We start from the raw sequence: 24,187 nt of genomic DNA, 5'->3' as shown, positions 1-24,187 counted from the left end.
ATCGACTAATCGATACCAGCGTATCTCGATCATACAGAGTGTTACGCAATTAGTGTACTTATACCACCGCCCAGGTCGGTAAAGTAATTTAAACGACACCTTTTCGATGTTCTTTTAACCCATTGGGAAAAGGGGACTGTTGTCTTATGAATGCTATAAGCGGACGGGAGATATGCTGTTACCGTTACACGGAGGATGTTACAGAACGGCGGTGTAGGAAGCCAATCAGTCGTACAGAAACACAGTTCGTTCTTCGAGTTCTTCAGCGGCGTCTGACTGCGGACTAGTCGTGATTTTACGCTACTGTTGAAACGGTTTTTCCATTGCCATTGAACGGGTTTTCGAGACAATCGGGAGTTTTTTTCCAGTGGATTGAGATGGGGGAGTTAGTTAGGATGAGGACTATTATAATATTGGTGAGTGTTGCGTGAAATGGTTCAGAGGAAACGGAAAATTTAATTCCACATTTATATGACGAAGGATCTTCAATTCAGATCTCAAACATTTTGGTCTGAAATAAGTGTTGTATTGGACCAATTTAAATTTTAAATAAATTCGTTCAGCAGCTCTCCCCGGTTTTCCCCGAATAAAATGGAGACAAATCGATGAAATTTGGTGCCTACATTGATATAAAACGATGAGTATCATCCGATAACCATCCACCCAGATCTTGACATCGTTCCGGATTGAAAATTGAATGAAACAAATCGTTCTTGCCAAAGTTTTGGTACCTACTACATACAATGAAAATGATAATATTTTTATGTAATACTAGCTTCACTATATAAGAGCTTAGCTCGACTAATTATGGAGTAATGTAATTTGGAACTTATCTTACGGTTTATTAGCTTTAACTCTCTAGTTTCCAAAGCATTAATGCTATTGTTTACTATTGGCCAATTGAATAAATGTATGTTTTTTATTCATAAACAGCCTATATTTCAACAGAGAGTAAACATAGTTGGGAATATGTACTGAACTTAGAAGTAGCATGTCAAATTATCTGAAGAATCGTATTCCGCACATTCAACTCTATCGTTAACCGAAATTTTAGGAGGTTTTCAGAACATCGCAAGGATTTTTGTATGTATGTAATGTATATTGCATTAAGCAATTTACAGCATATTTACTCATTTAATACAATCAATTAATTTGAGTAGAGATATCATCATGCAGTATGGAGTCATTATATCGTTATCCAATACAATTTTGAAACCGTATCCCGTAGAATGTCAGCTCAATTTTATTTCTGATATTTTTCTCGTTTGTATGAGAAAAATTAAAAATTACTTGTAGGTTTCTAAGCAAGGGCTGCTAAAAAAATGTGTGTGAAAGACCCACAATATTTTTTGACAAGGAATCATGCAACCCCATAATTTTTTTCGCAACTATTCATTTACACACTGTATATAAAAGAAAAAAGAACACATCGTGTCACAATCAGAATAGGGGTCATTCTTCATAATAATAGAGTAATAAAGAATAAGAAACTGCTCTAGATTCTTTCTGAAGAACATTACAAATTTTTGGTACAAAAAAGCGTTGGGAAATAATAAATGTGCTACTGTTCTAGGATAATTAAGGATATCAAAGAATATGATCACCTCATATACCGATGTATAATTTGACTGATGAAATCAGCGCACCCAAAAAATTACGGGAAAGCAAAATGTACGAATGAAAAGTAGCGCTCAAAAAAGTTCATGGTTTAGTGTAGGCTCCGTACAACCAGTCAACTGCCAAGATCCATATATACATATTTTTCTGAACGCTCGTTTCGCGGTCATTATCACAACACATTCAATCCTGAAATTTCCTCCTTCTACGCCTGCATAATGTCTTTTTTCTTCACGAATTATTCCGTTTTTACCGTTCGATTGTTTTGTTATTTGCATAATCAAAGGATCTGAACCGTGTCCGTTAGAAGAAAGTGTGACAGAATTTCTTTGACAAATGATAATCAATGCTTTTGAATTATTAAAAGAATAATAACCTGTGCGTGTTCACGAGATTCCACTGTGGCATTATTTATTTATGGTATTCATGAGCGATCGTTCCATTTTATAAAAATCTTTTGATGATAAACTGATGGATGTATTTTGGTACGAGAACCGAAAACTGATTCTGGGAGGGTTATTTTACTTGCAAAAAGTATTCATGCTTCCCCTTGGAATTTTTTCTGCCCATAATTTAAGGCCTATTTCTTAATTTAATGAACATTTTCCTGCTATCCAACTTTTGGAGAAATTTTGCTTGCCTAAAGTTAAGTTAGCAGCAGCACCCAGAAGCTAATAAGGCTCTCATAAGATAGAATCTACAGAAGATTTTCCTTAGATGCGTTCTCTTACATGGGTTCTGCAAGATTTCGTTAAGCTAGCAGAACTACTCTAGCTGATTTATTTAATACCCTAGTTAAATTCAAATAGGCTATATAAAAATTTTAGAGCTGACGTTTTTATATTCGAAAATTCAACAAAAAACGTCAACTGTGGAATTTATCAGAAGGGGCCACTTGATTCTCGATGGAAAGGTTTCAGATTCAATGAATACTTGAACTAACCAGAACTATAGGAAGTAGAATATTTGATATATTCACAAATTTCTCCGAAGGTAACGTTTATTCTTATGTTACCAAGTGCAGACATACACTCAGAGGCACGCCATATCTTACGTCATGCCCTACAGTCTATTAATTTTCTGGCTTACAGGCAGATATATCCACTTATCCAACAAATATAATTCCGGATATCACGATTGTGTGCTACAAATGCGGCGTTTCCGGGATCAATCGTTATATATTTCCACAGCAACAAATGCACCGTTACATAATGGAAATGCACTACTTTTTTAGATGGTCAAATGTTGCTGAAACAAATGGGTCACGTGGAGGTGTTCTTGAAGGAAGTTCCACTGAACTATGAAGTCCTTTTAGTTCAACTAGGTCTGTTTAAAATGCAAACCTTCAATCATCATCATGCGAATAATCTACCATCCAAACGAAAGTTATCTGGATTGAAAAATATCCCTCATGGCGGGCCTCTGTTTCGCTTAAAGACACCATCCTCCGGTTGAGATGTGTTACACTGCACTGTACTGATGAGGGACAATAATCCCTAAACCGGTCTGCAGTTTGTGTGTATTTGTTTCAGCTTCTCTGGGAATTCCTTCGCCGATTCAATAAATCTACATTTTATGGACCCCTTCTAGGCAAACTATCTGGCTCAATAGCCAAGTTTTTTTGCTGATGGTCCCTCCATTTCTGCCAGTCGTGTATTTTAAAGTATTCCTAAAACCTTTCCAATCTTTGCTCATCCTAATTTTCTATTCGAGTTGAACAAAAACAGAGGCAACCATGTTCAACATGGAAAGTTCTTTGAATTAATCTAAGAATAAATTCTAACCGAAAGATAATAGGCATCTCTTTGAATTGTTAAATTGCTGGGCATAATTTCTTCTACCGAAATTATCGTACCGTCCATTACCATGGGTGGAAATATACTGTTATCCGATATTTTATGAGCAGTTGTGCCTATTTCTCCGAGGAAGATCAGCATGGGAGAGTTTAGAAATGATGGAAGAAATTATTCGCTAATGCATAACGTTTTTATTCACTTCGCTGATTGACAAAAAGAGCTCGTAAAACGAAAGTAAATGGCGATGGCTAATTCATTCGAGACAAAATGAAATTATACGGGAAGTCCCAACATATGAATGTCTTCGGGTATTGTGATCATATTGATTCATTGTCTACTAGTTGTTGAATACAATTCAACATCTTTTTGTTGAAGGTAAAGTATAATAAAAGGACTAGTTGAGAATATAGGTGCTAGCATGTATTTTTCCTTGGCAAGGAACAAGAAAACTTATATTGATTGCTTTTTTTTGCTGTTTATCGTAGTCGATCAATTTTTATCACCAGTAATGTTTTCAAATCATTTTAACTGATGTGAAGTTGCTTGTTGTAACACTTCTGAAGTGAATTCAAGTTTTTTTGGTGTTTGGCTCAAATACCCCTCCAAGAAATACCTAAAATTTCACGTTCTACCTTCCACTACCTTTGTTTTCTTCTGAGACGAGTCGAACTCATTTCTTTTAAAACTTGAGAAAAAATTGTAAAAGACGCCGATTCAGCACAAAATTTGACATTGAACTCCTATTTCCAATCTTCTAAATCATTGAATATAAAACTTCCTCCATACATTCCACAAAATAGCTCCCGCATGAAGCTTACGCGTAACCCATCAGGCGTACACCGTTCACTTAAGGCAAGAACCTCAGTTTTAGCTTAATTTTCGGTTATTTTCCTTCAACCAGTTGAAATCTGTTAAGCGAGAGAGGATATAGCGGAAAAGTACCTACATCCGACATTATTCAAATTCAATGACTCTGTTGACTCCAAGACCTACTTTTCGTTAACCTTGGAGATCCCAGGTTACGTCCTTCGTCATTCATCTGTTTGGGTCAATAACACCGCCTAAGGCCGTTTTCACATTCTTAAACGGGGTTGGCCGCCTTCATGTGGAGATCTTAATATAAATTCTGGTGATATAAGGCATCGAATGTTTAGGTAGTGGATCCATTTTCATCATCAGTGACTATGTGACATAATAGCTTGTTGGATGCCTTCAAATTCTTCTTGTATTGGATCAGAATCTTCCTGCCGAATCCTATATATTTTCCACGCTTTTGAATGATTCCAAACGGTTTTGAAGAATGTGAAATTGCTAGTTGAGTCGCTTTCATGTGAACTCAGAGGTTCTTCTTGAGTTTAGAAGGAAAAATACTCCTAGCCCCAACCTGTGCTTCTACATCAAGCATCAGTCTGAGCTGATAGGGCAATATCAGCACTTGTCCAACCAATACGAACACAAAAAACTGTTTGTTTGGGTAAAAAATCACGATTTTTTCTGTTGGTTTTCCATTTCGGAAGAGAAAAATCAATATTACGTGTTTTTTCAAGTTTTCGTAGAACAATTCAGAAGAATGCATTCACAAATGAAATGGGAGCAACGTGTAAGGTTTAATTTGGATATTGGCCACTAGCGTTGTGTGAATCATTTTGGATTCCCGTTGATTAGTTTACTGTTACACTGTAAGAATGTTCATGGAACGTTAAATTAATATGATTAGGTCGTGAACGCAACGTGCTATAAGGAAGGCCAATAGAATCGAGCAGTTTGATCATGCATTTTACGTAATTTGCACTTACGTACCCCCATAAATGAGGAAATAACTGTGACAATATATCTGAAGTTCGAAGTAATTTCATAACAATATTGATAATAATACCATCGTTGAATAAATGAGCATGTTACACAGGATATATCATTGCTGACCTAGGTCTGTGTCTCATGTATGAGTTACAGGATAATTTATTAGTTTTTAGAAAAATTTTGAATTATTATTTTTGCCCAGTACATATCATTGTAATATTAGAAAATCAGGTATTATAAACCTTACTGAATTATATCGAGAGAACGTTTCTACACTAACTATATAGTTTCTAGCTACTACCAGTGGCGTAGTATAGGGGCAGATGACTATTCAATCCACCCCTAATACTACGCCGATGGCAGAATTCCAATTTTTCGATTCTCAGATACTTTGTAAGTCAATATCGTGATTCATTCATTTTATGGAGAACGGTATGTAGATAAGACCATTTTATGACGCTTATAAGGCCAATAAGGAACATCTTTCACTTCCACAAAAGAAGCTTCGAAGAAAATACCCGGGATCTCTGAAAACGGTAATGACTGGTCGTTTAGCGGCTCACACCGACTAATTCAGGTTAATCACCGACAACCACAATTACTGTCATATGTTTATATAAGTCAAGCGTCGAGTAACCATACTCGTTTCGAAAGCTTATTTTCTGCAAAAACGTTGGTCGGTTCTTGGAAATCTAAGCAGGAAAAGTTTCATTCTAGGCCAAGTGAAAACAGACATGGAGATGAATAAGAACGTTTTCGATTTGTAGGACCTAAATTGAAAAAGTCCAATTTTTCCGTTTGTTATTATATCCAATATAGAATCACGCATCAAAAAACGCTGTATACATTTCTAAGCAAATGTTCATAATTCTCAAAATCATCGAAATATTCCAAAAATTCATTATATCAGATCGAAATTCAAATTCTTAGGGCGATCGCTAAAACTACCCATAATAACCTAAGATCATTAACCTTTGCGTCACATAAACACTTCTAGGCATTTTGAGCAGGCAATTTCAACTACATACGCTTGAAAAATATAACATTTGGGCTAGACTTATGTGGTGAAGGGAAGTAGGAAGTATCATTAGGCACAAATCTGTGCTTCCTTCTTAATTTGTATAGAATCAAACAAAATAGTTTTTGTTTCACTCTTTTGACCAAAGAATCGCTTCTCTCCAACTTTTGATCCATCACATACCTAGTAATCAACCTCTGTCTTTTCAGAACTTCCTAATTTTGGTCACACGAGCGGATCCATCGCCAGAGAAGTCCTCCGGCAATGCCATAACTGGTTCCAGTTCCGAGGAACCCCCTGAGGGTTATTACGCCTTCGTGGAGTCTCCAAATGCCGAACCTCCAACCGTTAGACCTCCTCCCTACACATTCGCCAACGTGGACTGTAGGGAGGATAGCGATAAGACACCCCACATGTCCCACAACAACTTGTGCGGAGATCTCAACAAGGGTTTCATCCCTAGGAACCCGATGGGGCAAAATATTCTTGGAACGGCATATCCCTTGTGAGTTTTTCGAACGAAAACTAAATCAACAACAATTTGGTAACTGAATCTCAGTTTGAGTTCAGTCTAGATAGCTTTGAACCATTATTCTCAATCCAAAGAATCACTTCTTTTATTACACAATCTATTTTCGGATTCTGATCATATGCATCCTCAATTTTCAGTGAACTGATAAGGAATATGACCCTGAAGTACTTAAGCAGGACATTACCTATTCTCAAAGCAGACGAAACATTGCCAAAAGTTGCTCAACTCCAAGACGACTTGATTTCACAGAACACGTGAGTGCAATTAAAAAAATCATCCTATTGTTCATCCTTCCTGATGACAAGAGCAGTACCTACCAATCATTTGTTAAGATTTTCCCCATTCATCAATTTCACTTGTTCAGAATGTTTCACTAATTGCTTCAAACAGATAACATAGTAATTAATATCAATTACATTGTAATGTAACTCTTATTTTCAATTCTAGCTGATATTTTATCCAGGATTCAACAAAGTTTCACAAGTTAAACTAACCAAACGGACAGCGTTCTTCGATCTTGGTTTCTTTATAAATAATCAAATTAAAAATTAGATGTTTCGTGCTTCTTGGCCCACATCAGACCTCCCGTTTTGGAATATTGTTCATCTTATTATTCTTTCAGTATTTCCGGTACCAATGATCGCATGAAGCGAGAAGTCAAACCAGATGAAGCCAAGAATGAAACAGAGTCCGAACAGCGAAGACAATCTCGAAAGTTCTGCGACCAGGGAGGTGTTTTCTGCATGCTCTACAAAGCCATAAACGGAGAATCTCACTCCCAACCCACCACAGTCTTACAAAGCACGGGACATCTGCCGTTAGAGAGGAGAGATGAGAATGGGGGTCCACCACCAAGGTACGAAGGTCCCCCAACGCCCTGTCCAGCAAAGGTGGAGTACGCAACTCCGGTGTTTGCCAAGAACTACCAGGGAGTGTGGAGATACGTGGTTCAAATCCCTTACGAAGGGTATTTTACACAAACTATAGAAGTGACGAGGTGGGTGAATCTGGTGTTAGCATAATCTTTTTAATTGAGTTAATAGAAGGAATGTTGCATTCAGTTTGTATCAATATTTTCCACCGTTTCAGATGCCTGCAGTCTCGATGCCACTACTTGGATGGTGGTTGTCTTTCATCCCCTAGATGGTCCAGTTTATTGGTAGCAGAGATATTTTATCCTGATACCGTACTCAGCAGCAGTGATACTGCAAACCCTCAACGAAGTCCAGTAGCTGCTTCGCAGCCCCCTTCTGTGCAAGATTTCCAGGTAAACAACACAAATAACCAACCAATACTGAATTCGGTATTATCATCCCTTTTGTCCGCAGAACTACCAGCAATACCTACACAAAAGGGCAGGTTTGCAAGCAGCTCCAGCAGAACACACTACCACTGCAAGGCCAACGCATTGCGATGGAGTGGACGCTTTGGGATGCTTCCAGGTCAGGCTTTATTATGACTGGTTCCTGATTCCCGGTTCCTGCAAATGCTGGAGGCCAGACTATTTCAACAAATACGTCAGAAGAAAATCGCCAACTCAAGATTTATAGACTAGATAACCTGATAAAATAGAATTTTTTGGGTGGCGCCCTCTATAAATGAGCCGAGTAAGTATGGCTATTTTTAGCTTCAAAACGCCTTGTTGGAGCTTCTAATCGAGGCTTCGAATAATGAGACTCTCCCTAAATGAGTTCGACATAAGATAATACCTACGAGACTGTTTGATTTTAATGCATGTAATGATTTTTTACTGATTCAAGGCAATATGTACATATTTTGTTATGATTGTGAAGTAAAATGTTTTGATAATTTGTGAATTGTTAAGATATTTCGCTTTCAACTTGGGCAGAAAAGGACAAATTTAATTATATGAATTTATGATTGTAAGATTATATACTGAATTAAACAAAACGAAACGAAAGATTTCTTTTATTTACCTATTAACTTGGCGAAAATAATTCAGGTCCCTACGCCTCAAATAAATATGTTAAACATTCCTGATGTAGTATGAAAATCACTTCGAAAACTAAAAAGAGTGCTGGAAATTAGGTTGAACGAAGGGCAGTTGAAACATAACGATTTCAGAAACTTTAACCTTTACCTATTTTGTATTTTAACAGACTAAGATTCGGATGTAGATTAAGGATAATAAGAAAGATAGTTTAGAAAATTTCAAGCATCATGTATTGAAATCTTCTTCTAGTGAGATTTATATAAAAACAAATAAAGTAATATGACATACTTTAGTGATAAAATATCAATTTTATGCTCTTAAGTGGTAAAAAACATGTAAAACTTACAAAAATATATAGTTATCAAAGCTCCATTATGTTAGTTGCATAGTGAGGACCACATTTCAAAAGTACTGTCCATCGTCAAAGTATCTGCATGTGGCCTTTTGTTGACGACTTATCCTGAGGAAAACACTATGTTGATATCACATCATCCTGACAAATACAGCAAATTGTTACTTATCTAAGAAGTTCATAACATTTGACATACTTCTCATAACTATGTAGTTCAATATTTGTGTTGTGTTGCTTCATAATATGACGGAGGTTGAGAATTATCTTCTACTGGTGCTGAAGGTCTTGATGTGGTAGTCTGAGGTTGAGGAAAGGTTTGAGAATCTGTAATAGGGTAAGGTGCTTGAACTGGAGGGTAGGGAGTTACATTTTCTGGAGGGTAAGGCGATGGAAATGTATTAGGAGCACTTGGGATCACTCCAACCGGAGGGATTATTCTAGAAGGCCCTAAAAGCAATAAAAAAATTGCAGTGATAAGACATACTCCCGTTTGACAGAAATCCATATATAAAGATATCAATTTACGAGCTAGATTGCAGTTGTATTTACCATCAGTAGTAGTCACATTGAATCCTATGTTGGTAGGATTCGGATTTCTGTAGCTAGTAGGATTAAAAGGCGGAACACTAACATTTTCGAAAGAATTTCTTGGATAACTGGGCTGATAATATCTATTCCTCCTTTTCTCTTCTGAAAATTGAACAATACGAATTATAAGATTCAGTTTATAGGTTATGTACTAACACTAACCTTCTGAACCATAACAGCAAATGAAAAAGGTGAATAACGTGAATATTATGACAAAAAATATTATCATAAAGGACAACCTGAAACTTTCACATTTAAAGAAACGTACCTATAATTATTATTGAACTTACGCCATTATGATAAAATTTGATAATTCGGAAACTTAACTAATGAATTTTGTTCATAGTGCGACCTTAATTATAACAAGTACGTGAAAACATTTGTCAAGTACAGGCTGTTCCCAGTGGATGAACATGACGTCATTAAGGTATCAGGATTTTATAGATTCGAAAACACCATGACTCAATAATAAAAGTGGATCCAGGTCTGCAAGTGGTACAAAATAAAACTTTGGATTGGTTTTGAAAAAATAAAACTGTATTGGTTTTGAAAAATTGAAAACCCATTCAATCCCCATCATTATGAAAGACTAAAAACAAGATTTAATATATTTATTCTCCTTTATTTTTCAGTCTTGCTATCCAGCTATCCAGTAAAAAAGCTATCCAATAATTTGACACATTAAGGAACACATATTCGAATTAAATAAATATTAATAAATTAATTTACATATCACCTCTCATTAAATAAAAGAACATAATAAATGAAATGAAATGAACCTTTTTCGAAATGAATATAACAATAAAAATTATCAAACTATTCCTACAAACCAAATCTGAATTTAATACCTTCAACCTTTAAGATAAGGTATAAGAGATCATCAAGAAAAATGGCACTCCTGTTTTTACAGAAACAAATACTCAAGAGAAATATTGCAAAGCAATGTTTTTCATTATGAGGTCTCACCATAAAAAATATAAAAAATTAACCTATAATTCACAATGTCCAGACTTCATAAGATAATGCAAGACGTATTTGATGTCAACTCTATGTTCAAGGAAGAATTTAGTATCTTTTTTACTGTTTCCAGTGACTCATTAAAATAGGCATTCTTTAAGGTTCAACAAGTAAAACAAAATAATATTTAAATACTAAATTATTCACTTCCTTGGTGAACTTTCAATTGAGCTTGTTGTTTGACTCTCTGTTCTGCTACTTCAAGCTGTTCCAAGTGAAAACTTTGCCGCTCAGTGATTAGCTGCTGCTTCTGATATTCCAAAGTTTCTTTTTCCTTAACAAGCATCAATTCCAGTTCTTTGAATTGTTGCAACTTCAACTCAAACTTTTTCATCTGCGTTTCAATTAAAAGCTGAATGAGCCCTTTCATTTTTTGTTCCTCCACATCGGCCAGTTTTTTTGCTTTAAGAGCAGCTGCTACTAGAGCCTGAACTGCTGCTTTCTCAATATCTTTCTGGGTATCTCCTTCCACTTTAATGATAGGAGTATCTTCTTTTTCCCCAATCTCATCAACGTCAACACTTTCATTTGACCCAGTCCCATAAATTCCTGTTTCTTCCAAACGGAACTTCGGATCAAACTTTCCTTCGATTTTAGACTCCCTTATTCTGTTTAAATGGTCCTCTACTATTTGGTGTGGAATTTCTTCGTCCTTCATCTTGGTATACAATTTCATGGCACTTTCAGTTGCAACAGTCACTACTTTAGGATCAACAATGGAAGCTAAAAATGCTATGATGGACAAAACTGGGTTACCAGACTTACTGAATGGAATCGGCTGAAAATTTAGAGGACCATTGGGTAATTTATCCAGAAACGAATCTTCAATAGGAAGCCTCAAAAAATGCAATATACACTCATCTTGAGTCCTAGAACCAACATGTTCTGCAACCTTATTCCAATCATCCTTGAACATTTCTATTGCTTCCAAAAGAAGCAAGGTTTCCTGCTCTGTCCAACACCTCATAGCTTCTCGTGCTGCTTTGCTTTGTTTCTTAGCTTTACCAGCATATTGATCTAACTTCAATCCCAGCTGGCCTATCATTGAGTTTTTTTCAGGGCAATGATCATCTAAATCAAGCATGATTTTTTTCGAGTCATTATTAGCCAATTTTGGAGTACCAATATTTTGTAATCCAGCTGCACTTTCAGATAATACATGGAAATGTGATGTTGGTGGGGGACCCATCTCAGCAGGTTTACTGTTAGATTCCAATTGGTAATTGATTAACCCCCATTGCTCAAGAAAAGCATGTATTCTCATTATTGCACAAACATCTCCGGCTAGAGTTCTTCTACAAGCTGTACTAGTGAGGTATTCAGTTGGATTGAGGCGATAAGTATCAATCATAAAATTCCTACAAAATGAATCAATTAGACATGATAGATACTCATATTATAACAAAACTCACCTATATGCTAGATAGACTTCCGGTGTTTTAGATTTATTCCGACTGTTGAAGAATTCTGGTAGACTCCTCTTTTCCACTTCATTTATAGAATCATAATCAAACCATGCTGAATATGAAGGAATGATGATATGATGTGTTTGCTCTATCACTTTATCATCATCATCGAAAAAAGGTCCATCGTCCAATTTTGGAGACGATTTTCCCTTTTCTTTTTCATTTTCCTGAGACTTCTCATTTTCATGTTCCTTTTCTACAACTTCACTTTTGACATCATTCACTATCTCTTCTGGAGAACCTTCATGTTTTTCATTTAGGATTTCTGCTTGTTTCTCAGAAATATTCCCTTCTTCCTTTGGCAAATCTGACAGTAATGTTTCCATATCAGGAATGGATTCATTTTGTTCAACTGTTGGTTTAAATCTCTTTGGGTTAGGAGTTGAGGACGACTTGGGATTTTTTCGCTTAGTAGGCTTGGTTGCAGATTTAGACTAAAAACGAGACTGTTAAGTGAAAATTGAAATTGCAAGATTCAAAAGGATTACCATTGTGAAATATTTTTTCGGGTGTCCAAGTTACTGCTACAAATCGTCTATTCCTGGGCACCTCTTTGTGCATTCACAATTCGCAAAAACTGCTATGCATAGTTTCTAGAAGATAAAATAACGCGCTAGTTTTTAAACTAGCTTCACAACAACTACCTTCTATCTTTTTCTATCGATTATTTTTCTGATCAACTGTCAGAACTGAGCAGAGAATGTAACACAAAACAGGTGATCGAATGATTATTCGATTATGGTGGATGCGCAAAATGGTATAAAAGTCGGAGAGAACCGTTTTCTCCGATTTCACCGATAAATGGAAAACTTGTCTTTGTATAAACTGGTCAATCGCATGAATTGTGTCCAAATATTCTAAATTATCAAGTTGTTTTCTTATTACTGGTTGACAAGAGGGCAATTTCAAAAAAAATTTCGCCTACTTGTTCACCATTGACAAGAATTAATTAATAAATACTTTTGCTGAGATTAAAAATGATAGCAAAGCAACACATAGGAATACCAGAACGATAGTGCTTGGCTACCAAGCGTAGAAATTACAAGTTCAATCTTATCTATTAGCACTGATTAAAAGATTTGAGTCGAAGCCCGCAATCGGCAGCATCTTATAACCTATAAAAATTAACAGAATCAAGCAAGTATTCCTGCAGGGTATATTTAATTTCTAATCTTTGAAAAATGGCACCTTCAATCAAGGTAAGAACTTTATAACTTCATTAGGTACCTACTTGTGAAAAAAAATAAATCATTGAAATCAATTTCGTTTATGGAAACAGAGTGCTTACTGAAAATACGAGGATCGATTTTTTCATGCAGCAAACACTTAAATCATTTTTTATATTAATTTGATATATAAATATGTAGGTTGGAATCATTGGTGGAACTGGCATGGATAATCCTGATATCCTAAAAAATAGGACAGAGAAGGAAGTGACCACGCCATTTGGTTATCCCTCTGATAAATTGATTTTGGGGGAAATTGGTGGAGTACCTTGTGTTCTGCTGGCCAGGCATGGTAGAAAGCACAATATTTTACCCCATCAAGTGAACTACCGAGCAAACATTTGGGCTTTGAAACAAGAAGGCTGTACACAAATTATAGTATCAACAGCTACTGGATCACTTCGAGAAGACTATAAGCCAGGGGACTTAGTCATATTGAATAATTTCATTGATAAGTGAGGAAATTTCATTACCTCTACCTATTTGAGTAGAAATATTTCTATATTTTCCATGTTTCTATTAGCAAAAAATATCCAGATCATAATAGCAAACAACAGAGTTATTACTCTTTGATAATAGCATTGAAGTAATCAGTCATATTTATCTTTTTGTTCTTTATGTTTTTAAAATACATATATTCCATAAAAAAATATCACTTCGATAGAAATGCTTCTTGAATCAGTGATCAAGATAAAAAACATTGTAGTACTCATGGAAGACATCAGACATTTTATGATGGCTCTTGTAATGCACTTGAAGGTATCTGCCATATCCCTATGGAACCTCCCTATTGTGAGAAGTTGCGGCAGGTTATCATCAAGACAGCTGAGAAGTTGGGTATTTTTTGTCATTCATCTGGTACTATAATTGCCGTAAATGGTCCCAGATTTTCTAGTAAGGCTGAGAGCCTTATGTTCAGGCAATGGGGTGCTGATGTTATTTCAATGACAACATGTCCAGAGGTGAGAGAAACCTAGGAAGATTGATTTTTTTTAACTATGACATAACATTTAGGTAGTATTGGCCAAGGAAGCAGGCATCAGTTATGCTGGTGTAGCACTTGTAACTGATTATGATTGCTGGAAACCGAACACTGAACATGTTTCACATGAATTGGTTTTGAAGATTTTTAATGATAATATTGGAAAAGTAGTGAAACTTATCTGTGCTTCTGTTGAAAATATGATGAAAGAAGATTGGTCCCAAAAAATCCAAGAAAATGAGGTAGGAAATGAGTAATAATTTTCATGCAAATTTTCCATCACTTTTAATTGGTACTTATCAGTTGAAAATTTTGTTGTTTAATTTCTTTTTCAGGAGTTTGTTAAGAAGAGTATCTGGACATAATGCTATAACTATTGTTATGAAAAATGGACTAACCTTAACTACATTTACAGTCATTCTGAAGATTACATGATATATTTTTCTATTGTCAGTATTATGATGGTAAAGTTGTGTAATAATGAAATACCATTGTATATTTTATGAGAAATTTTATTTGTAACAAATATAGGTGAATTCAAAGTTTTTTTCATTGTTACAAACTTTTAGGAATCTGCATTCAAAATAAACTAGCAGGCGGAAAGAATATCAGCAAATAATGGAAACTCATTTGTATCCAATAGATTTGGAATTTTCTGAAAGATGTTTATTTTTGTGTGAAGCCAGTTCATTCTGCAGGCCTACTAGAAGTTAGTTAGTAACTTCAAAGATTAACTCTTTGGTAACTTCTAGTAGGCTACACTTTATAAAAAGCTAAAGAAGGAAAAGTCAAAAAGTGGTAATAAAAAAACGGCACAAATAGAGACAGTCGAGCATCGTCGAGGTTCAAATGCATGAAAGATGCATTTTTATTGTTTTCGTAAGATGCTACTCGGAAGGAAAATAGTAATCCGAGAAAATCTTGTCCTTATTTCGTTCTAGCTGAAACTTACAGCTCATGATTTCAACCTAAAAAAGGCCGCCAGAAATTCATCGAAGAATAAGAATTTAAAATTGAATTCTATGCCTGAAAAGTTTAATGGCGTTCACGAAAGTTTGTATTTGTATTGTAAATATACGGTAAATTCGTCTTTTGGTTCAGAAAATAAGATTTGGTTGCTGAATTAATGTATCATGATCGAATCTGGCTCTTATGTTCTCTAAGAAACGCTTAAGAGGTATCAATTCATCCTATGAGATCATCACACATTCTTCATAATTTCATTATTTGATCCGATTCAATCTATGAACATTTCACTAGAAGAATTATCTAAAAATAAAAAATAAATAATTTTATCAGGAATACATAGTTCATTCACAAAAATTTTTTGAGATGAATGTCTGTTCGCCATTGTAATAAATTCTTCAAAAAGTGATGTCATAATTTTCTGAGATCTTTTTTAACTTGGCTTTTCTTTTGTGTTATCTTTCATTAGATATGCATTTAAAATATGTGATACTTCTGTCAAACAAATGTTTGTTTACCAATTAGCAGTAAAAGTATTTAAAGATGCTGTCAAGTACTTGTGCATGTGGAAGTTGAAGTCTGATAGTAAAAATTGTTCAGCACTTAGATACTGTCTTTTGAGTTGGTAGATATACTGAAGAATGACAACTGATTAAAAGGAATTCGATCTGAAAAACTAATATTATATGTTTGCTCCCTTTTAGACTGAGTTGAAATATTGAAAAATGTCTGGAATTGGTACAAATGCACCATCGTCTGCTGATGCATGTCTAAGTATTGTACACAGTTTAATGTGTCACAGACAGGGGGGTGAAAATGAAGGTTTTGCTAAAAGAGCAGTCGAGTCTCTTGTAAAAAAATTGAAAGAAAAACGAGATGAGCTTGATTCTCTCATCACAGCAATAACGACCAGTGGTGCTCACCCAAGCAAATGTGTAACCATTCAAAGAACACTGGATGGGAGACTTCAGGTAAAAACATAGCATTGGTTGTTCATATAGTTAATTACTAATTTATCCCATATGAATTTTCATTGATCAAGGTGGCTGGAAGGAAAGGATTTCCTCATGTTATTTACGCCAGAATTTGGAGATGGAGTGATTTGCATAAAAACGAGTTGAAGCATGTGAAACATTGTCAGTTTGCGTTTGACCTAAAATGTGATTCAGTGTGTGTAAATCCCTATCACTATGAGAGGGTGGTTTCCCCTGGAATTGATTTGTGCGGGCTTACATTACAGTCAGGTTAGTTAATTGGCAGTTAAGATTATTATTTAATTTCATGCTTCACCATTTTGTTATTCTTATATTAGTATTTATGTTTATGTAATTTGGAATGAGACGAAATACTAGTTGTGAATTTCATTTATTTGTGAAAAATACAGAACAGATGCTAATTGGAATAGTGAAATAAAATTATTCTCCTTCTGAATCAGGAGCCCCCCGCATGGTGAAGGATGAATACACCGTTGGTCCCGTTCCTGGTTCAAGCATGGAGGTTGATAATGAAATCAACAAGAATGCTCCTCAGACCATCCAGCATCATCCATTCCAGCAAAATTTCCAAATGAACGCTCTTCCAGCTCCTCCGACCTCAGACACCAACCCGATCTACAACTCTCCCACTCGTTCTTTGCAAGGAAATAAAATGGAAAAAAATACCGATAACAGAAATACCCAATGGCTGCCTCACATGCAGATGGGACACATGGGCGGTTCAGTTTTCACACAGATCAACACTTCTCAGCAGAATTCTCCTGGGTCAACGACACTGCATCTGGTGTCCGGACATAACAATCACCAGATCTATACGACAGCTGAAACAAATATAGTCCCAGAAAACAAGCCAATGGTGCAAAACATAACAGGTACATGGAATTAAGGAAACCAACATTAAAACCTAAAACTTTCTACTCAGCTTCTATTAACCTATTATTATAGGCTTGTACTGAGTTGTGTAACTGTTAAAAGAGTAACTGTCAAATGAGTAACTGTCAAATAAGTAACTGTCAGATGACATCTGTCAAGTGTCAACTGTCGAACCTCAGAATTTCTAATTTTTTCTTTCAGGAAACAATTCCCCAATCGTTCCTTCTAGGATCAACCATGACGGCAACTCCAACAATTCCCCCATACAGGTAGGAAATATGGGAAACGTCCAAGACAACCAACAGCAACAGAACGTTTCGATGGCACAACCCATGACTGGAACAGAGAACAATTGGAGCGGTACCAATACACTGATTTATACACAGTCGATGCAACCTCCCGAAAAAAGGACCAACTTCTGGAACAATGGCCAGATGGAGAATGGGGTCAACATGGGTGGACTCCTGTCTAGCCAGCCTCCTCCAGAATACTGGTGTTCAGTTGCTTATTTCGAGCTCGACATCCAGGTTGGGGAGACTTTTAAGGTTAGTCATTGCTTGCTCTTGTGAAATTTCTTGATGGAAGTCATCGATTGTCTGATTCGAAGAGTAATTCATTGAAATCTTTCCAGGTCCTCTCCAGCTGCCCCAGCGTGACCACCGACGGCTACGTAGACCCATCGGGAGGGAACAGATTCTGCCTGGGTGCGCTCAGCAACGTACACAGGACCGAGCAGAGTGAGCGGGCACGCCTCCACATAGGGAAGGGCGTGCAGCTCGATCTCAGGGGAGAGGGTGACGTTTGGTTGCGGTGTCTTAGTGACCATCCTGTTTTCGTTCAAAGTTACTATTTGGACAGGGAGGCCGGCAGACAGCCCGGAGACGCGGTCCACAAGATATTCCCCTCGGCGTACATCAAGGTGTTCGATCTGCGACAGTGCCATCACCAGATGACGTCCCAGGCGGCGACGGCACGCGCGGCGGCCGCCGCGCAAGCCGCCGCAGTTGCGGGGCATATACCAGGTCAGAAATTGTTTTGTTTTGGGGGGCAGTAACTCGCACGTTAACCTAAGTTGATTCGTACTAAACTAAACTAAATCTACATGACATAACCTAACCTTAATCGACTGGTACTAAGTTAACCTAACTTGAATTGACCTAACCTATAATTAATTCAATGAATTGCAGGTTATTTCATGATGATCTGGGTTATTACAAAACTTTGAATTCTTCAAGTCGATTTTTCTCAATTTTGTCCTAACCTAACTTAAATCTTGTACTAACTCAACCTAATTTCTAATTTAAATTCACCTAACCCGTTATTCATTCAGAGAAGTAGGCATTTCTGATTGAGGATACTATAGAGGGGCACATAAAACAACGAAGGGAGGTAGGCTTTCGAAATTGCTCGAAATACATTTAGCGCGTTTGAAATCCTACATTTGCTCACCAAACTTTTGTATATCTAACACCGTTCGATCTTCAGGAAGTTTTAACTGAATCCAACTTTTTGTGAATATTTCGAAGGTCATCTTTCGAGTCGATTTTATTCCAGGAAAATTATCGTAGATCTCAGCGTGATACATAGCCTGAAAGAGCAAATCTTCTAGTAATAAATATGAGAATTTCATCCATATCGGCACAACGGTCTCAAGTGAAATTCGCAATTTTATTTTTGAAAAATTCCATTTCAGAGATGAAAATCTAAACGAAAGGAGATAGGCTTTCGAAATTGCTTGCAATAGATTAAGCGTGTTCGAAAACCTATATTTTCATGCCAAAATTTTAAATATCTGGCCCAGTTTAGGAGAAAATAATTTTTTTTGTTTTTCCACTTTTCATTTTCGAGTTGACTTCGAAAAGCTCTCTGAAGCGCAATTCTCCATTGAATCATCAACTGTTTGGTTTTCTAGAATCTTCAAAACAAATTCTATGCACCCTATATCTTAAGACAGCAATATAACATCCTGATTTTCAGACAGAGTAGCAAATAGGTCATTCTAGGGGGTCTAACCCCTTGCTCATTTTTGACCCAAAAAATCGAGATTTTCGAAATCGACTTTTTGTGCTTGGGTGGAAGCCTTGGCAATGCTGATTATAAAACCGGAAATTCCAATAGGATCAGACTAATATAACAGGAGATATCGCTGATTGAAAATTGTAATTTTTGAAAAATGCCATTTCACAAATGAAAATCTAAACGAAGGGAGATAGGCTTTCGAAATTGCTTGCAATAGATTCAGCGTGTTCGAAAACCTATAATTCCATACTAAACTTTCGAATATCTAACACTGTTTACGAGAAAATCGAATTTTTTTATTTTCCACTTTTCATTTTCGAGTTGAGTTCGAAAAGCCCTCTGGAGTGCAATTCTCTATTGAATCATCAACTGTTTGGTTTTCTAGAATCTTCAAAACAGATTCTATGTACTCCATATCCTAAGACAGTAATAGAACATCCTGATTTTTAGACAGAGTAGCAAATAGGTCATTTTAGGGGGGTCTAACCCCTTGCTCATTTTCGACCCAAAAAATCGAAATTTTCGAAATCGAGTTTTTGTGCTTGTGTGGAAGCCTTGGCAATGCTGATAATAAAACCGGAAATTCCAATAGGATCAGACTAATATAACAGGAGATATCGCTGATTGAAAATTGTAATTTTTGAAAAATGCCATTTCACAGATGAAAATCTAAACGAAGGGAGATAGGCTTTCGAAATTGCTTGCAATAGATTCAGCGTGTTCGAAAACCTATAATTCCATACTAAACTTCCGAATATCTAACACTGTTTACGAGAAAATCGAATTTTTTTATTTTCCACTTTTCATTTTCGAGTTGAGTTCGAAAAGCTCTCTGGAGTGCAATTCTCTATTGAATCATCAACTGTTTGGTTTTCTAGAATCTTCAAAACAAATTCTATGCACTCCATATCCTAAGACAGTAATAGAACATCCTGATTTTCAGACAGAGTAGCAAATAGGTCATTTTAGGGGGTCTAACCCCTTGCTCATTTTTGACCCAAAAAATCGAGATTATATAACCGGAAATCCCAATTGGATCAGACGAATTTAACAGGAGATATCGCAGATTGAAAATTGCAATTTTTGAAAAATGCCATTTCCTAGATGAAAATCTGAACGAAGGGAGATAGGCTTTCGAAATTGCTCGGAATAGATTGAGCGTATTCGAAAACCTGTAATTCCATACCATTCTGTGCCCCTCAGCGGTCCAGTCAGTCAGCTGACTAGACTAGACTAGAATAATCGAGTTTCTCATTAAAAAAAAATACTTCTACATAAGAAACAATTCTGTGGCAGGACCCCATTCGGTCGGTGGAATAGCCCCGGCCATAAGCCTCTCCGCGGCCACAGGAATCGGCGTCGACGACCTGAGGAAGCTGTGCATCCTCCGACTGAGCTTCGTCAAGGGCTGGGGTCCCGACTACCCCAGACAGTCCATCAAAGAAACCCCGTGCTGGATCGAAGTGCACCTGCACAGGGCGCTGCAATTGTTGGACGAGGTGCTCCACACGATGCCCATAGATGGTCCCAGAGGAATCGAATGAAATGGAGTCGTTCGAAGCGACGTTGATGTGAGTTGATAAACTTGATACCGACAACCGTTGAATGTTCCTTTCTTTCTATTGGACGATTTTTAACCCGTTTTAGTTTCCTTGAGGTTCCGTCTAGGGTCTCTACTTGACATCAGATCACGAAGGTCTGTTCGGTGGTAAATGATTGAAAGAAAATTTTCATCTTCTTTGTCTTTTTTTTTAAAGCAGTGTTGTCATGTTTATCTTTACGTGTGGTTGCTTTTCAGTCCTTACGAAGCCCTTAGGGCAGTCATATGAAGAAATAAACAAGCATGTCAATGACACACGTTAAAAATCGTTCATTTCTCTTCCTTTAAGTTAAACAATGAAAAAGACTGAAAAACATGGTGTTTGCAAATCTGTAGTGCCATTTCCATAACCCCCTCGAGTTTTCCAAGTTTCAGCCCCATATACATACATTTATCACAGATATCCAACGATAATTTCATCATTGAATTTTTGAGAGATTATAGAAGTAGTAGAGTTATACATATTTTCAGAATAAGCGATGAAAACACTACAGATAAGGTTACATTTTATTGGATTGAATCGTAATTTATTGTGAATAGGATATACCCCAAAGTTTTGAATAAGATGGAGTTGGAAATTTCACTACGTTCTGAATTTTTGTGATGTTGTTTTGAATTTTTTCCAAATTTATGTTTTTACGTTGAAATGTTTATTGAGATAATGACATTTATGAATGAAAGTAGATTGGATTATAAAATTCGGTATTTATGTCAGATGAAGAGTATATATACCATTTCGAGGATATTTTTATACAGCAGGGTGTTTTTGTGTGGGAAAAGTATTCAGCTTAACGAATTTTTTACTCGCTCTGTATTATAGTCAACTTCTTCCATTTGTTAGTTTACATTGCTTTGCAGAATACATTTTGAATGTTATGAAAATAGTACAAACCTCTCTGTAAGAAGAATCTGGTTTTCCTAGAAAATTGTTTCGATTTTCCAAAAAGTTCAAAGTGTCCTTGTAATTTTTTTCACACACGAACACACCTTGTGGAAATAAATATTTTCAATGCAATATAAATTACTATTTTGATGATTGATATGCTTATAAATTAGAATTAAGAATGTTTCTCGACATTTTAAAATAGAACAAAGAGTATGTGATACTGAGAAATGTAGTGACAAGAGAAATTGGTTGCATACATGCTAGAAGTCTATCATTACTCAATATTTAATTTATGTAAGCCCAAAATTAATGAACTAATGGATGATGTTAAGCATCTTATGGATATTTATTCATTCGTTTATGTTACATTGCTTCTGATTATGATTATTGTGTAATCTTTAGATTAGTTTAAGAGTTTTTGCATATTTGCGTAATGTGTTATCATGTATATTTGTATATTTATTTACGTCTTATGCCCACTTTCAAATATATCAGGATATTTTATGAATATATATAATGTTTTGTCCAATTCTTTTACCTGTTATGACAAAATTGTTTTTTTTTTCGAAAGTATTTTGCATGTGTTATTCTACATTATGTTTTGATTATAAATTGATTTTATGCAAATAAATATTATTTCAAATATCGTTTTCTTTTATTTACTGGTTGAAAGAAGTACTTAAATTTGGATTTACAAGCTTAACCCACAGTGGCAAGTGATAATAAAAAAATAGTACATTATTAAAGTATGTGGCTCGATAAAGGTGGATATGTAGGAATGGCTAAAATTTCCTGTATCTGAAAGAAAATCGTTTATCCTTTGAATTTCGAATAACCAGGAATATCGCAGTTAAAAAAATGCCATTTCAGAGACGAAAATCTAAACGAAGGCAGATAGGCTTTCGAAATTGCTCGCAATAGATTCAGCGTGTTCGAAAACCTATATTTTCATACCAAAATTTCAAATATCTGTCCCAATTTAGGAGAAAATATTTTTTTTGTTTTTTCACTTTTCATTTTCGAGTTGACTTCGAAAAGCTCTCTGGAGTGCAATTCTCTATTGAATCATCAACTTGGTTTTCTAGAATCTTCAAAACAAATTCTATGCACTCCATATCCTGAGACATTAAAAGAACATCCTGATTTTCAGACAGAGTGGCAAATAGGTAATTTTAGGGGGGTCTAAACTCTTGCTCATTTTTGACCTATTTTGACGATTTTCGAAATCGAGTTTCTGTGCTAGGGTGGAAGCCTAGGCAACGCTGATTATAAAACCGGAAATACCAAATCGATCTGACGAATATAACAGGAGATATTGCAGATTGAAAATTGTAATTTTTGAAAAATGCCATTTCAGAGATGAAAATCTAAACGAAGGTAGATAGGCTCTCTAAATTGCTTAGAATAGATTCAGCGTATTCGGAAAATTATAATTTCATAGCAATATTGCGAATATCTAACACTCAGTGTACGAGAAAATCGAATTTCTTGTTTTCCTACTTTTCATTTTCGAGTTTTTGAAGAGCTATCTAGAGTGCAATTCTGTATCAAATTATGAACTATTTGGTTTTCTGGAATCAAAGATTAACCTCTTGGCTGGAATATGAATAACAATTGTAACAATTGATATGTAGTCCATATCCTAGAGCTCTAGGATATGTGTCCTACTACTGATGCCCTAGGGCATCAGTAGTAGGACACATATCCTAGAGCTCTAGGATATGGACTACATATCAATTGTTACAATTGTTATTCATATTCCAGCCAAGAGGTTAATCTTTGATTCCAGAAAACCAAATAGTTCATAATTTGATACAGAATTGCACTCTAGATAGCTCTTCAAAAACTCGAAAATGAAAAGTAGGAAAACAAGAAATTCGATTTTCTCGTACACTGAGTGTTAGATATTCGCAATATTGCTATGAAATTATAATTTTCCGAATACGCTGAATCTATTCTAAGCAATTTAGAGAGCCTATCTACCTTCGTTTAGATTTTCATCTCTGAAATGGCATTTTTCAAAAATTACAATTTTCAATCTGCAATATCTCCTGTTATATTCGTCAGATCGATTTGGTATTTCCGGTTTTATAATCAGCGTTGCCTAGGCTTCCACCCTAGCACAGAAACTCGATTTCGAAAATCGTCAAAATAGGTCAAAAATGAGCAAGAGTTTAGACCCCCCTAAAATTACCTATTTGCCACTCTGTCTGAAAATCAGGATGTTCTTTTAATGTCTCAGGATATGGAGTGCATAGAATTTGTTTTGAAGATTCTAGAAAACCAAGTTGATGATTCAATAGAGAATTGCACTCCAGAGAGCTTTTCGAAGTCAACTACTGATGCCCTAGGGCATCAGTAGTAGGACACAGTGATTTTCAGATAAAAGTGCAAATATGTAACTTATTGAGAAGAAAAGGATCATTCATTCACCAGTTTTTCTTATAAAATATACCTTTATTCAATTAACTTGATTTGGCAGAACAATTTTGGTACATGT

The 24,187-nt window shown here is 35.8% G+C and overlaps 5 protein-coding genes across 9 annotated transcripts; 3 read left to right on the top strand and 2 right to left on the bottom strand.

The window, feature by feature from the left end:
- Positions 1-200: 200 nt before the first annotated feature.
- Positions 201-8,684, top strand: LOC123308300. Its single transcript, XM_044890904.1, has 6 exons — positions 201-416; positions 6,441-6,736; positions 6,901-7,017; positions 7,386-7,760; positions 7,853-8,030; positions 8,092-8,684. Exons 1-6 carry the CDS (start codon positions 378-380, stop codon positions 8,311-8,313), a joined length of 1,227 nt encoding a protein of 408 aa, XP_044746839.1. The 5' UTR covers positions 201-377; the 3' UTR covers positions 8,314-8,684.
- A 245-nt stretch (positions 8,685-8,929) lies between these two features.
- On the bottom strand, positions 8,930-10,084 carry LOC123308301 (proline-rich receptor-like protein kinase PERK2). Of its 2 annotated transcripts, none has more exons than XM_044890906.1 (5): positions 9,948-10,084; positions 9,820-9,896; positions 9,619-9,759; positions 9,266-9,516; positions 8,930-9,210 (listed from the first exon to the last, which is right to left on the bottom strand). In XM_044890906.1, the coding sequence occupies exons 1-4, from the start codon at positions 9,950-9,952 to the stop codon at positions 9,284-9,286; spliced, it is 456 nt and encodes a 151-aa protein (XP_044746841.1). In that variant the 5' UTR covers positions 9,953-10,084; the 3' UTR covers positions 8,930-9,210; positions 9,266-9,283. The 2 variants fall into 2 exon arrangements, with proteins under 2 accessions (XP_044746841.1, XP_044746840.1); XM_044890905.1 differs by having other exon boundaries at positions 8,930-9,193; positions 9,279-9,516.
- A 206-nt stretch (positions 10,085-10,290) lies between these two features.
- LOC123307589 (SWI/SNF complex subunit SMARCC2-like) lies at positions 10,291-12,915 on the bottom strand. The gene is made up of 3 exons (XM_044889960.1): positions 12,629-12,915; positions 12,087-12,574; positions 10,291-12,032 (listed from the first exon to the last, which is right to left on the bottom strand). Exons 1-3 carry the CDS (start codon positions 12,629-12,631, stop codon positions 10,814-10,816), a joined length of 1,710 nt encoding a protein of 569 aa, XP_044745895.1. The 5' UTR covers positions 12,632-12,915; the 3' UTR covers positions 10,291-10,813.
- Positions 12,916-13,172: 257 nt separating this feature from the next.
- LOC123307590 (S-methyl-5'-thioadenosine phosphorylase) lies at positions 13,173-14,895 on the top strand. The gene is made up of 5 exons (XM_044889961.1): positions 13,173-13,339; positions 13,508-13,821; positions 14,073-14,328; positions 14,381-14,590; positions 14,684-14,895. Exons 1-5 carry the CDS (start codon positions 13,322-13,324, stop codon positions 14,711-14,713), a joined length of 828 nt encoding a protein of 275 aa, XP_044745896.1. The 5' UTR covers positions 13,173-13,321; the 3' UTR covers positions 14,714-14,895.
- Positions 14,896-15,366: 471 nt separating this feature from the next.
- Positions 15,367-21,338, top strand: LOC123307224 (mothers against decapentaplegic homolog 4). Of its 4 annotated transcripts, none has more exons than XM_044889447.1 (7): positions 15,367-15,525; positions 16,019-16,285; positions 16,357-16,558; positions 16,750-17,181; positions 17,384-17,727; positions 17,814-18,204; positions 20,498-21,338. In XM_044889447.1, the coding sequence occupies exons 2-7, from the start codon at positions 16,040-16,042 to the stop codon at positions 20,743-20,745; spliced, it is 1,863 nt and encodes a 620-aa protein (XP_044745382.1). In that variant the 5' UTR covers positions 15,367-15,525; positions 16,019-16,039; the 3' UTR covers positions 20,746-21,338. The 4 variants fall into 4 exon arrangements, with proteins under 4 accessions (XP_044745382.1, XP_044745385.1, XP_044745384.1 ...); XM_044889450.1 differs by having other exon boundaries at positions 15,407-15,427; XM_044889449.1 differs by lacking the exon at positions 15,367-15,525 and adding an exon at positions 15,725-15,935.
- The last annotated feature ends 2,849 nt before the right edge of the window (positions 21,339-24,187 follow it).

The sequence above is a fragment of the Coccinella septempunctata genome, chromosome 2 (genome assembly GCF_907165205.1).
Source record: "Coccinella septempunctata chromosome 2, icCocSept1.1, whole genome shotgun sequence".
Taxonomy (NCBI): Eukaryota; Metazoa; Arthropoda; class Insecta; order Coleoptera; family Coccinellidae; genus Coccinella; species Coccinella septempunctata.
The sequence above is the reverse complement of the archived record's forward strand: the minus strand, read 5'-3'. Positions and strand labels throughout refer to the sequence as shown.

Bases quoted from the DNA above. Each gene is read 5' to 3' on its own strand.
- LOC123308300 (XM_044890904.1), top strand. From the start codon at position 378: ATGGGGGAGTTAGTTAGGATGAGGACTATTATAATATTG. The intron at 417-6,440 runs GTGAGTGTTGCG...CTGTCTTTTCAG, and splicing joins TGAGGACTATTATAATATTG to AACTTCCTAATTTTGGTCAC. The intron at 6,737-6,900 runs GTGAGTTTTTCG...CTCAATTTTCAG, and splicing joins CTTGGAACGGCATATCCCTT to TGAACTGATAAGGAATATGA.
- LOC123308301 (XM_044890906.1), bottom strand. The intron at 9,760-9,819 runs GTTAGTGTTAGT...TTCAATTTTCAG, and splicing joins TTGCTGTTATGGTTCAGAAG to AAGAGAAAAGGAGGAATAGA. The intron at 9,517-9,618 runs GTAAATACAACT...TATTGCTTTTAG, and splicing joins CAATGTGACTACTACTGATG to GGCCTTCTAGAATAATCCCT.
- LOC123307589 (XM_044889960.1), bottom strand. The intron at 12,033-12,086 runs GTGAGTTTTGTT...TTCATTTTGTAG, and splicing joins GAAGTCTATCTAGCATATAG to GAATTTTATGATTGATACTT.
- LOC123307590 (XM_044889961.1), top strand. The intron at 13,822-14,072 runs GTGAGGAAATTT...AAAACATTGTAG, and splicing joins TTGAATAATTTCATTGATAA to TACTCATGGAAGACATCAGA. The intron at 14,591-14,683 runs GTAGGAAATGAG...TTTCTTTTTCAG, and splicing joins AAAAAATCCAAGAAAATGAG to GAGTTTGTTAAGAAGAGTAT.
- LOC123307224 (XM_044889447.1), top strand. From the start codon at position 16,040: ATGTCTGGAATTGGTACAAATGCACCATCGTCTGCTGATGCATGTCTA. The intron at 16,286-16,356 runs GTAAAAACATAG...TCATTGATCAAG, and splicing joins CACTGGATGGGAGACTTCAG to GTGGCTGGAAGGAAAGGATT. The intron at 16,559-16,749 runs GTTAGTTAATTG...CTTCTGAATCAG, and splicing joins CGGGCTTACATTACAGTCAG to GAGCCCCCCGCATGGTGAAG.